Source organism: Lampetra planeri, chromosome 13 (genome assembly GCF_965212315.1).
Source record: "Lampetra planeri chromosome 13, kcLamPlan1.2.h2, whole genome shotgun sequence".
Taxonomy (NCBI): Eukaryota; Metazoa; Chordata; class Hyperoartia; order Petromyzontiformes; family Petromyzontidae; genus Lampetra; species Lampetra planeri.
In genome coordinates, this window is record NC_136119.1 from 6,489,407 (window position 1) to 6,502,826 (window position 13,420).

Genomic DNA, 13,420 nt, shown 5'->3' on the forward strand with positions numbered 1-13,420 from the left:
TAGACAAAAACGGGGATTTTTGACCGAATTGAAACGCCTGTAACGCCGTATGGACCTGCAAACTCAATTTCCCTGCACAAGAACACGGCGTAAACCGCATGGCTTGGCAGGTACTGTACTCATGCGTGCTCGCGTGTGTGTTCAGCGCACCCTTTGCACTCTGCCCCACCACCTCTCTCTCCCTCGCTCTCTGTCTCCTTTTTTTCTCTCGCTCTCCGCTCTCTCTCTTTTATTTTTTATCTAATTTTTTTATTTCTTATTGTTTCTTTTTACTATCGACTCTTTTCTGTTTTTTTAATCTTTATTCTTTTTTTCTTTATTTTTTCTCTTTCTTTTTTTCATATTCTATTCCGCTCTCTCCCTCTCCGCTCGCTCTCCTTCTGCTTCGCTCCCTCTCCTTCGTTCTCCGCCCTCTCCCTCCCTCTCCCCCTCGCTCTCCGCACTCTCCGCTCTCTCTCCGCACTCTCTCCCTCGCTCTCCGCTCTCTCTTCCTCGCTCTCCCCCTTGCTCTCCTTCGCACTCTCCCCCCTCCCTCTCCCCCCTCTCCCTCTTCCCCCCCTCTCCTCTCTCCCTCTCCCCTCTCTCCCTCTCCCCTCTCTCCCCCCCCTTCGCCCTCTCCCTCCCCGCTCTCCCCCGCTCTCTCCCCCTCTCCCCCGCTCTCCCCCCTCTCCCCCCCGCGCTCGCGGTGACGTCACTCCCCGCCTCCTCCCCGTCCGCCACCGACCGCCGCGATGGCGGAGGCTCTGGGGCCGCAGCAGCCGCAGCAGCAGCAGCACACGCACTTCTGCCACCAATGCACGCGCGAGATCGACCCCAAGCTGCCCGTGAGCCGCGCACAAACTCCTCCATCTCCTCCCGCGCCTTCATTCGCGGGGAGAGAGACGTTCACGAGGCGGTCGCTGTTGAGAGAGAGGGGGGGGTAGGCACATAGCCGGGTGTGTGAAGCTTGGTTGGTTGGTGGTGGTGGGGAAGGGCGCTTGGAATCCGAGGGTACAATAAGGCGCTGGAATGTTCTTGAGATTGTGGGTGGTGTGAGAGGGTAACTGTAGTTGTGGTGTGGGCGCCGTGGTTGTTGTGGTGGTGAGGGCCTTAGCATGGTGGTGGTGGTGGGTTGTAGGGTTAGGATGGTGAGGGCCTTGGCAGACGGTGCGCGTCTGATGGGGGCGGTGTGGCCATGGTGAAGGTGGCCCGCATATGGTTGAGGTGGTGCGGGTGTCGTAGTGCTCGGTGGTAATTGTGGTGGTAGATTTCAAGGTTAGGATACGGCCTTGGGTGGTGTGGTACTAATGGGGGTGTTTTTTTGCCATGGTGATGGTGTGGTTTACAGTACTGGACTGCTCGCTCACAACACCTGGCCCCAACAATTGTATGGCTATGGGGGGGGGAGCATTGCCTTTATGTTCGGGCTGGTGTGGGTATTATGTGGTGTGGTTACGGTGAGTGAGTGTGTCATTGGTCGGGTCGGTACAGTGAGTGTGTATATGTTGGGGGCGATGTGGGTTGAGTGTGGTTATGACTGTGCTGGGGTGTTTCCGAAATAGTTGTGGGTATCGAATGAGTGGTGTGGGTCTGATGATCGTTTTGGGACGGTAGGGGTCGGTAGGTATGATGGTAGTGTCGGTACGATTGGGTTGCTGTGTGTATCTTTACAGTCGTGGCGTGCCACTGAGTTGTCACATAGGTATTGGTCGCGGTGTGTGTTTGGTGGATGTGTGCATGTGGTGAGGTAAGAGTGGGGTGGATGTGGTGGGGGGTGGTGTGGGTCTGGTTATGATGTTGGGTCTGTTAGGGGCGGTGTGCATCTGGTTAGGTTTGTGTTGTATTTGTTTAGGGTGGGTATGGGTGGTGACACATGTGTCTGGCAGGTTTGGTCTCGGTCTAGTTCAGTCTAGTGCATCCATATGGGGTGAACTCCGTTTGCTGGAGGTCTGGTTAGGGTTGGTAGAGTGGTGGTGTTAATCTCCTATGGTTATTTTTACTGGTAAATTTGGTGCGTTTCTCGTCAGTGATAGCTTGATTATAGAATGGTTGGGGTGTGTTTAGGTGTGTTTGTGACTCGAGTACAGTTGATTTGTGTCCGGTAGTGGTGTGGGGTTACTCTAGAATTGACGGTGTGTGTTTTACTCGTACGCTTGGTGTCTGGAAGGAGTGGCATGAGATGCTGTGCCTTGTGCCCCCCTTTATTAAGAAAATCTCCCCACCACTGCCAGTGTGGACAGTGGGCCCACTCACTCACTCACTGTCTGTGTCTTGGGTGCCAATGATTACACTTCACCCTTTGGCTGGAGGACACGAGAACGAACATAATGTTGCCATCTGCACCCATAATGTCTTTCAACATTAAAAAGTGTGGTTAGTTTGTGGCCTTGTCTTTTTTTATGCGTCTGGTATCTTGGTACAAGGGTTGTGTTTACAAGCTTGGAGTGACGCTATCACCAACGCTGCATTTACATTTTGTGCGGTGAACATGGTTTTTTCTTTCACCTCCCTCCCCTGGCTCCGTGTTTTTTTGTTCTCTGTATTTTTTACACAGCGTGCTGGCCGATGTGTGCAGACAAGCTTGAGCACGGTCTCAAAAGTCCCCCCCCCCCCGCTTGTGTTTGCGAATATGGCCATGGGTGTCTTGTTCCTGTACTTTTTTTCCTGCGCGTGATGGAAAGGCCCACCGCGAAGGGGAAGTCAAACTAAATGTTGTGAGATGAAATCACCTTGCAGCATTTGCATGTACGGCACAATTCGCCACAGAGACCTGGTTCCTGAGTCCTGAATGATTCAAACCTGCCCTTCCCTGTTAACCCCCTTCCATTGATTCGATGGATCGTCACGATTTGAGGTCACGAATCGAATCAGGAATAATTTTTGTCTCATTATTTAGTGTAATTTGTATTTATTCTGTATCATTGGTACATTTTTATTCGTTGCAGTAGCCTAAATGTAAAGCTAATATAACCATTTGCTAAATCTGTATCTAAAATAATGTATAATTCCACAACTTCATGAATCTCGTGTGAGCATAATTGTAATTGATGAATTCATGCACCATTACATGTCAGTTAGTTTTCTTTTACACCAGTTATTTAACATGCAAGTACAGTTTATACCGTAATTTCCAATGCGGTACTGCCATTACTACATGGCTACAAACACACTTATCCTCCTCCCCCATGTAGTTAACCAAGAGTTATATCTAACTCCATACACAATGCAGCTGGTACACCTCTCAACTGAATTGCAGCAGGATTGTCCCATTGAGACGTTTAGGGCTGCATCCCTGCTGGTTGGAGATGAATACTGCATCGAATGTCATTCACAAACGTGGCACTTGGCCAGTGGGGGGGGGGGTACTTGAGTGGGTTTCATGCGACCTGTTTGTGATGCTCGTCACTGACTCGTGCGTTTAATCTAGGATTACACTTGCCCGAGATGTGACTCCGGGTTCATTGAGGAATTGCCTGCGGGAGGATCTCGGTGAGTAGTAAAAAAACAAAAGAACACACGGAGAAGGATAAGCCAAATGCAGGCTGCCTTTTCAACACGCATGCTAATTATTTATTGACATGTATGTATGTTGAACTTCTTTCGCACCATACGTAGCCAACCATGCTAATATTTAAGCCAACGAGTTGAATTTTCGATTGAAATGAATCTATGATATGCACGTTTTTATTTTGTAATTTGTTCTTGCCAGGAGTACCATCAATCACAGATCCAGGGTGTATGAAGAAGACCCATACATGCTCTTGGACCAGGTATGTAAAATACCGCATTTTTTTTTTATATAAAGTGGTTAATCAGTGGTCAGACTGCAGTGCACCACAAGAAAACAGACTTGACATATGGCAAAAATATTGGGGTTCAAAGTCATCTGGCTAATAATAGATTTATCCGGCTTATCCCTGTACAGAAAGTCTATAATTTCTGCACATAAACGTCATCAACAAATACCAAATTATTGATTTGTCTCCATTTCATCATCTCACCTTAAGAGGTATTTTGATACATTAATATGACCAGAGTATTCACGTGGACTCACATTTGTATTAATATGCATTGTCTGATAAATATTTATTGACAGTGTTTGCTTGGCATTTGTCGCATCTTGGTGAACGCTTTTGTTTTTTTTATTTCTCCCACAGTTCTTGTGGCAATCGGTGTTCGTACAGGACCCATCTACCCTGGCCCGGTCTTGGGATCAGGATGGGAGAGCAGCAAGTCCCAGCTCGTCTGACGATGAAGAGGAGAGGGAACAAGGAGGTTGGTTACAGTACCCATCTCAGCTCTGAGTCATGATTATTTCATAATGATTAGGCATGTCAGGATGAACATACTCTCCATCCTCCCCTACTTTTTAAAGACACAATTCAGCTCAAACATCAATTGTTTTTAGTCTTTGTACCGATTTGTGTTCGGTCTCATATGATCTGCCTCTTTTGTTGTGGCTTGTCCGGTCTATCAGCCTAAAGGCGCATTAGCATATTGAGCTGGACATGATGTTGTGCAGACCTATAATCCTTGCAGTTTGGAGGAGTTTGTTTGGATCACATAAAGATTTGTGAAATTTACAAACCCCCCTGAGCTTGTGAGATGACAAACAAGGCACATGCCGATAATCCATTACTTTGTGGAGGCGATGGTTAGTGGATGTTGTGAAACTCCCATCTCCTGGGCATCGGGGTCGCCATACCTTAGCTCTGCTGGAGTTGGCAGTACTGCAAGTGGAATAATCTCCATCTGTTTCCATCTATATAGGGATAGTAGAGTATTGCCCCCCCCCCTTGCACGTGTGTGTTTTCTCTGGGTGCTCCCACATTTATAATTACACATTAATGGAGTTGGTCAAACATAATTTATGGCTACAGAGTTGGTGCAATTGTTTGTGCTGGTTCTGGCTGCCTTCCCACTTGTCTATGGTATCCCATTCCTCTGAATCATCAATGTATTTTACAAATGTGTGGCTTCAACTTATTTTTTGGAAATGGCAGGACAGCAAATTAATGATTGAATCCACCTGTGCAGAGCTTTGTGTGCAATCCCATCATATTCATGAATTCCTCTGGGTAGTCACGTATTCCAAACACCTATAAATGGAATTGGTCGAATATCTCGATGCAGGAACCTCCTGAAAAATAATCTTCAGACTCAGGCAGGCTTTCCTCAACAAAAGGCATTATTGTAATTATCATAACATGTACATAATCAATCCGAGACACATTATTTTATTCATATTTCATAAGCATGCTGTTTTCATACAGTGCCCAACCACCCACACCTCTGATTAGCACGGTTGGATATGTATATTGTGAAAGAAGTTTAACATACATACCATTCTGCAGGTCTTCCCTCCCTCTGTGCGACTTTGGAGAATTCTTCTTCACCGTCTCTTTTCCCCGGCTCTTATAACCTTGCTCAGTTCAAAAAACACTTTAACTCTTACATCTTTTATAACTTCAATAGTGGGCTTTGTTGCTGGCCGCTTGATGTTTTAGGTTTTTTTGGTCCCTGCTCGTAATCTGTTTTAAACAAATCATAGATTTTAAGACATAAATGTATACATGCCTAATAAGGAGACTGTTCTGGAAATACAGGTTTGATCTGGCTGAGCTAGATTAATCAGCCTGCAAAAATGACTCGACATTAGGTTACTTATATTCAAGTATGCAAATGGTTTTATACGATTCCTTTCACCGGAGTTACTCGGTGTGAAATGTACCTGCAGTGCTCAAAATCAGGCTATTCATAATAGTCCGCAGCTATTTTTTTTAAGTACATTGTAATGTGCCTTTTTAAATTTACCAGTACAGGAAAGCCTCTCGAAGACAGAGTAATTGGGGGAATAATATTCCGGTTATGGTGAAATGTCCAGCATACTGTAAATAATGAAATAAATATCTTCCTTACTTTTTACTACACTGGAGATATTAAATTGAAACTTAATAATTTTATATTACTCAACTCAATATTTATTGGTTAATATTGAAAATGTAACATTGCAAAACATTGCTACTGAACGGTTTAATATGAATCCCTATCACCAGGAAGCATGAGGTGGAAGGCTGAGATTTTTCTTGATTTGTAAGGCTGAAGAGATTTATTTGACCGGCTTGAATACTTTATACGTAAAATAAATCTAAAGCACGTGACATCCAAGGGTAACGGGTTCACCGAATTCCATCTTTGAGAATTGCGAGTGCACATTCGCACACCATAGCCTCCTGGGCACAACTTGCTTTGTGTGAACGGTGACGGTGTTCCGATCCGTTATATGGTTGATAGAATACTCGTTATTTCTTTATTTCGTTTAGCCGCTTCCGAGAGGTTTGTTGTTAAAGCAAATTCATGTAAAATTCTGATAGAAATGCAAGTTTTTGGGGAAAGTGTATACAACTGAAAGCACTCCCAGCTAACAGCCCTGTTGACACTCATTGACATACTGCCCACTCACTAGAAAATTGCATAGCTGTGGTGTAAATGTGTGCGGATATCTGAAAGCGCAAATGCACAGTGTGTTTCCATGGATTTTAGTGCTGGGCATAATTTCACTCCACACGGTCAATGACTTCATGTGGAGCAAAATACCTGAAGGAGGTGTTACACAAAGGTTTCCATCTGCAGAGTGTTGAGCTTTCACTGGCCAATGCAGTTCTCCATTGTGCAAAAAATACTCAAATAAACTTGCCAAACATCCCAAGCATGACCCTCCCGAATTTCCCCCCCAGTTATATTCTGTGCTGTAAGCAACGTGTCACGAGATGCACAACTTTTTGGAACTCTCATGTAAAAAAATCGCATTTACCCATATTTCATGTCTTATAAAAGAATGACACTGGATAGTGCACATTATCACTTGCCCTGCGGTAGAGGTATTCATCATATAGAAATCAAACACAATTAATTTTAGTTGAACGAAATGATGAGTAATCCTGAAAGTGACGATGAACTCATTAGACGTGAGAACCCAGTTTAATCGCAAGCAGTTGTCTGGATTTGGATGCTAGGTCTCAGCAGTGCTGGCTCGGTACTCGCGCACAGAGATTATTAGTCCTCTTGAGGCCCCCCACTTCCCCCATAAACAAAGTATAATGAACCCCAGGACTCCCCAAGGTAAAAATAATAATTTAATCAGTTCCAGCAGATACGAGCCGAGGATGGGACAGCCAGAGGCAAGGACGGAGCACCAGTCGGGACAGCGCTGGCAACACATTTCTGCAGACGCACAACGGACGGGCCCCCTCCGTCGAAGGGTACGTGTCCGAGATCAAGAGACAAAGGGGCTGTCATTTGCTGAACTCCATGGATTGTGTGTTTCAAGGAGGCACTGAAAAGAACATCACTTCTTAGAGTTCTATTTAGCCATCGGTTAAAGACCTCTTACAAGACAAGTGTGGTCATTTGCAGTCGAGAGAAGATTATACAGGCGATATTCATTTGCGTTTTACTGTTACTGAGCACACTTGCATAGTGATGAAGAGAGTTGGTTTGGATGCCGCGGTGCAGTCTTAATATTTTCCAAATGTAACAAATGGCTCCATTACTATAGGATCCGCACCTTGACTGGATTGCCCGGAAATGGCACATGTAAGTGTATTGTTTATGTAAGTGATATTGGTACAGCACACTCAATTAAAACACAACCTCCAACTATCACAGTCAGAGAACATGTCGTATAGATGATCCTTATGGCGGTACCCAGGATTTCCAAATAATACAAAAGGGGCAAGGCAATTAAATATTTTATTTCTGGGACACTATTTTTTCCAGGGGTGTACTTAACTCCGCGACTGGGGTAGCAATCAATCTGAAATCAGTGCTATTCCACGATGTCGAAACGCAGCGAGGACAATTGCGCCGAAACTCTGAACGCTCGCATGCACTGTGGCGGTGCATCGTGTACAGCTCGTCGAGATGAGTCGATTTCCGCATCGCCGACCATCAACAGACTAAAAATGACTGCATCACGGACATTATGCGAGAGCCGGGGTACTATGGTACCCCGGGGTACCGCCATAAGGTTCATATATGCGTGTTGCAGTGGAGTGCTCCGTCATATATAAACATTGAGAATATCAAGTAGAACTCAAACATTTGCATAGAAATAATAGCTCATTTATTTTACTTTGACTTTCGCTATGTTTCTACAGGATTATTCAGCACCTTTTAGGAAGCTTTCTCGGACGGCAGTTTGCACCATGGTAAGCATCATTTAATTGGCATCTCCCACGGGATATTTGCATTCAAAGACCAATTTTTGCAAAAATGTTAAAAGCCTGCAGATCAATAAGTACAATATGTACCATTGCTGTTGTCTAGGGGAGCCCTGCATTCTGATCCTGGAGACTACGTGTGGGGAGTAAACGGCATTGATCAAATAATCACGCAGGTACTGCGCCTAAGCCCACAGTGCACACCAGAACTCATTAAATTTCCCACTTGTATTCCACTGCATAATAATAAAACATCCACCATAATTATTCTTGAATCGTTGCATTACTCAGAGACCGTTTATAAATAATTCAGTTTCAATGTAATAAATCATGCAAAGTGCAATGCACCACACATTACAGTGGTTGTTCCTAACAAGTAGCCTCTTGTGCTACAAAACTAAATTTCAGTCGATGCATAAATTGTATTTACGAAGCAATTGGCCCTGTGTTTTTTTTATAGGTCAGATTGGACAGATACTTTCTGCTCACTGGGTATTGTGCAGTGTGGTGTCTTGGCCGGTCGATGACGCTGTTGCATTTTGCATTGGCAGCTCCTGGGACAGCTGGACAACTCTGGCCCGCCACCTGCTGACAAAGACAAAATCATGGCTATCCCAACCATAAGCATCTCATCAGAGCAAGTCGGTGAGCATGTGCCTCATACAGCATGATGGAGACACCAATATATCATTGTCTTCGAGTATATTTGATCTCAGTTTAATATATGTTCAATGTTTAATTGTAGGTAAAGATGTAGTGTTGCAATTGCTTGCTCATACTGCTGCTGGTGGAAAGGCCTCCGCTAGGGGGACCCTGTAGAGGGTATTTGGTCTACTTCTCCACACTGGCAACAAGGCTTGGAAAAGTTAGAACGAAGCACACGCGATCTGCTGATCGACTGATGTGCCCATTTATACTGCTGGGTTGACAAAGGTGGGAGCATTTAAGAAGCTTGTCCATTGTTTGAATTTGCCGTGTCGGGAGATTGAAATAGCGAGCTATGCATTGCAAGTGATCTAAACATTACACCATGGCAGCATTCCTAAATTGTACATGTCCACATATACTTTGTACACCTGTGTCTACACTCGTGCATATATATATACACACACACAAACCCTTTGTTGATTCACTGCTGGATGGAGTTCTCTTCATGCCGTGTCAGTCATGTGGGTTAACTATACTTCACTATGCTCATTAATGCCAGTGGGTGAATTGGGGGTGGCCCAGAATCAATTCAGATATCGTTCATCACAAATTTTGGCTGTTGGCAGGAGTCAAGTTAAGGTCGCCAACCACTGCCACCAAATTATTTGTTTAAAGAATGTAAAATATGAAAAATATGTTATTTTCAGTTTACGTTATTGCCAGCATGCGATCACGTGTGTTTGTGTGCGTGGGAATTCATGTAGATTGCGGTTTGGAATGCTCCGTTTGCAAAGAGGACTTTGATGAAGGGGAGAAAGCCAGGCAGCTGCCTTGTAAACACATCTACCACACGGACTGCATTATCCCGTGGCTAGAAATGGTGAGAGTTAACCACCTGAACCATTTCAACTTAATTTTTTCAAACATCTTTTCACAATTTCTGTAGAATTGTAACTATTTCTGTGATGTTCTCTCTCCACTTTTTGGAACTGCATTTGCTTTGATGATCCTTTTAGACACCATTAATTCGTAAATAAAAAAATCACTTAATCTCTACTATTGTTTCACTTAAACGCATTGTCACATTAACTTTATCATTGTCCACCTCGCAGAAAATTGTTATCACATGCAACTTAACCCTTTCCCGTTCCGAAACGTCTGCAAGTTGCGAGGTGGGTCCCGTTCACCGTTGAATCTCATATAAGGGATTACATCTTGAATCATTGCCTCACTTGATGCAGCTAATCTGGCTGTGACGGTCCCACCTGATGACGGAGACTTGTGTTGCCTCCGAAACGTCGTGATTTTTGTTTTATTTTATTTTATTTTCATTAATTTTGATGTTTTACCTACGTGACTTTACCGAAAAAACCTAAGAATATAAAAAACGGTTAGCATTAATTTTATTTAGAGAGGCATAGGGCCATTGTTTTTAAAGACATTATACCCATCGTAGATAACTATAGCAACACGACTGCATTTCATGATAGCTGGCGCCAAACTGTGCCACACTTATTCTCGTATGGCCTTGTGGGAACCTCAAGACGGATCTCATAAGGATGTGTAATTTTAGCTTTTATTCCGATTCTGTACACGCACGTGCACGTCATCGAAATGGGAAAGATTAACAATTGTCAATTTTTATAAACAGACATTTATTTTCATAAAATCGCAACTTATGCAATAATTGAGCAACAGAGCAGCGCATTAAAACAACGCAACTGACTGTACCGTCTCTCACCGAGCGCAGCACGACACGTGCCCTGTGTGCCGCACGAGCCTGAGCGGAGAGAGCACGGCCACGGCGCAGCACGCCTTCTCCGGGCCTTACCCCGCCCCGGGGAGTGCCCCTTCCTCGGAGCCCCAGGGCCCCGGCACCAGCCAGGACGTATAGCGCACGTCGCTGCCACCGTCGCTGCCGCCACCGCCGCTGCCGCCACCACCGCCGCTGCCGCCACCACCGCCACCCACGCAACCGCCCCCAGCTTTCGCCTGAAGTATCCGCACCACCACCACCTTGCCGAGCCATGGAACATGGCCACTATAAACGTTCGCCTACCAAATTTGCTGGCGGATGACCACCTTTACGGTGGAGGGTCGTCTCTTGCGTTAACTTACACTCGAGGGTAGCGAACTGCGTAGATGCAACACATGCCGATCAGATTCATAACAGTGTGTTTAGGCTGTGTCCTCGTGTTTAGTATTGATGATGCTGCACACTGCGAAGGATTGTATGCGTATGATTTTTAAATGTGAGGTTGGAGCCCTTCACGCATTGGCTTGCATTAGTTTTAAATGGAACTTTGCTATAACGATACCGGCCTTTTCAGACTGGAGGCATGATGCAGTGCCAAGCTGTCTGATATTTCTCTAGGTGCCACCCCTGTTACGGGCAGTGCTGTTTCCAGGAGATCTGTAGGCCCGGTGCAAAGCTCATCGTTGCACAGTCAGCTTGCACAGTTGAACAGCTCTTGCTCTGGGATACAATGGCGCAATACGAATTATGTACAAGCCAGCCCATGAACATCATCGATTTTCAATCCAGTGGAAAAAAAACGAATCTGCAATTCTAACACATTCAGAGGCTGTGAAAGCAATGTAAACGCCAATAAACACAATTTGTCGACATTTCAAACAATTTGTCGACTTTTTTGGGCTCGAGTGACGTGGTAAAGCAATCTTTTGCGGAATTCTAATGCAAGGCAAGATAAAGCCAGTGTATTTAGCCAACAGGTCTTTCTCAAGGTGCACTTTTAGCAAAAAAAAAACTCTGCTTTGCCAGTAAAATAATGTGTAATTCCACCATGTGTATAGCATCCCTATTGCTGTTGCAGAACCCTGTTAGTGCTTATTTATGCCAACACTGTTACAAATAAATACTTTAAATTTTAACGCAACTCATTTTTAATTTTAGGGTAGTTTCTACCCGAATCACTTTTAAACATTGAAATAACGTGAACAATGTTGGTGAGTAGTGTAAAATGAACGTGGGATAAAATGGTTAACAAGGGAGAGCGAATGTTGTTTTTGGTTGTGAAGTGAAAGTTAATGTTTTTTTTCTCCCGAGTTGTTTCTTCATGGTGCACAGAACAAAGTGACATTATCAGCAACTTACATGTTTTGCTCTTTGAGTTGAAAAATTCTATTCCTTTCACCTGAGCCTTACTTAGCAAAAATCTTGTTTTGTTGTTTATGGTACGCAGTGTAATGTTTTTTCAAAGTTTGAGAAATGTGTATACAGTTTTGGATTTCTGTTGTATAATAAGGGTGTTTAAAGGAGTTTGCTTCACCAATATTGATAATGATGATGCATGAGGGTCAATTTGGAAATATAAAATTGTGTGTTATTGGTATTTCTAGATTGTGACTTGCACTTGTGTTTTGTCAGATATATAATATTCCATATATTGGTACACCATACTGTTGTTCTATGTGGATTATCATGCAAGTTTTTGTTCTTATTGTTTAACAAAGAAAAAAATAGACACCTTATATTGGCAGCTTGTTGTTGTTGTTGAGTTTGGTTTTTCTGAGCAAACATTTGTGTATTTGAACACTTTTCATGTTGGTGACTCGTCTTGACAAACGGATATTTTTGTGCAAAAATTTTACATTCACGTAAAAAAATTATAGTTCTTAGTTTCTCCCAAAAAACCCCCGCGGACGTTAAGGATAGGCAGTTCGAAATAATTGTTTTGGGATGCACATACACGTAACGTGTATATGCATGTGGAAGTTGTGTGTACATATTTGCACGATGGAATAGCAGGCGTTGCAGATCAATACCTGTGGGAAAGGAAACTAGATCTCGACCATAGTGTCTCGTTTATACGTCTTCATTTGTGATGGCATAAAACTCTACCAATAACTGCTGTGATTTCTGTCATGCAACTGAACTAATGTTTTATGTAATCTGTGAGCTGTAAATGTATACAGTAAATCTGGCATTTGTAATCCTCGTAACGTTTTGTCACTTCTTCCTCCCCGTGCCCCCCCTCTCCCCTCCCCAGTTGAAGGTACAGAAAAGGATATTACAACACAGCATGATTTTCCAGTGGTGAGATGTAAATACGGTACTAAATTGGTATTTTTTTGGACCGAAGACGCATTCCGAAGTCATTAAGAAAACACATTCATCAATAACACTGCCTTAAAATGAAAACAAATCTCCAGGTGACGTTTCAGGAAAATGGCCCTTATGTGCTATGAAGGGCCATTCGCCAAGATGTTGCCTATTGTATATTATTCTTTTTATTTCAAGGCAGTGATGTTAACGAATGTGTTGATTTTTCTTAAATGTCCTTGTGCACACAATGCATAATTTAATCAATTTCGAATCTTAAAGCTTACGATAAATGCTTCAAAACGTGTGTAAGAAGAATCATGTTCTTTTTAGATTTCAGTAAATTGCGTGTATGTAATGCTTGTTACAGGCTGTTACATTCACCATGGTGTAAGAAACCCGCAGTGACCCTGCATTACAATGATTCGTCAAGTCTAAATGGGGACAAATCATCACACTCCAAGCAGCCAAGCTTTGGCCAAGACATTGAAAAGAAAACACGAACGCA

At 43.7% G+C, this 13,420-nt stretch overlaps 1 protein-coding gene across 3 annotated transcripts; it reads left to right on the forward strand.

Annotated features, from left to right (window-relative positions):
* Positions 1-685: 685 nt before the first annotated feature.
* Positions 686-12,803, forward strand: LOC144721982 (E3 ubiquitin-protein ligase RNF126-B-like). 3 transcript variants are annotated; one of them, XM_078599999.1, is made up of 10 exons: positions 686-824; positions 3,407-3,468; positions 3,689-3,749; positions 4,137-4,254; positions 7,130-7,241; positions 8,139-8,189; positions 8,308-8,377; positions 8,753-8,846; positions 9,614-9,729; positions 10,600-12,803. In XM_078599999.1, the coding sequence occupies exons 1-10, from the start codon at positions 732-734 to the stop codon at positions 10,741-10,743; spliced, it is 921 nt and encodes a 306-aa protein (XP_078456125.1). In that variant the 5' UTR covers positions 686-731; the 3' UTR covers positions 10,744-12,803. The 3 variants fall into 3 exon arrangements, with proteins under 3 accessions (XP_078456125.1, XP_078456126.1, XP_078456124.1); XM_078600000.1 differs by having other exon boundaries at positions 7,133-7,241; XM_078599998.1 differs by having other exon boundaries at positions 687-824; positions 7,124-7,241.
* The last annotated feature ends 617 nt before the right edge of the window (positions 12,804-13,420 follow it).

Coding starts and splice junctions, on each gene's coding strand:
- LOC144721982 (XM_078599998.1), top strand. CDS start 732: ATGGCGGAGGCTCTGGGGCCGCAGCAGCCGCAGCAGCAGCAGCACACG. Junction 3,469..3,688: donor TTGCCTGCGGGAGGATCTCG/GTGAGTAGTAAA, acceptor TGTTCTTGCCAG/GAGTACCATCAATCACAGAT. Junction 9,730..10,599: donor TTATCCCGTGGCTAGAAATG/GTGAGAGTTAAC, acceptor CACCGAGCGCAG/CACGACACGTGCCCTGTGTG.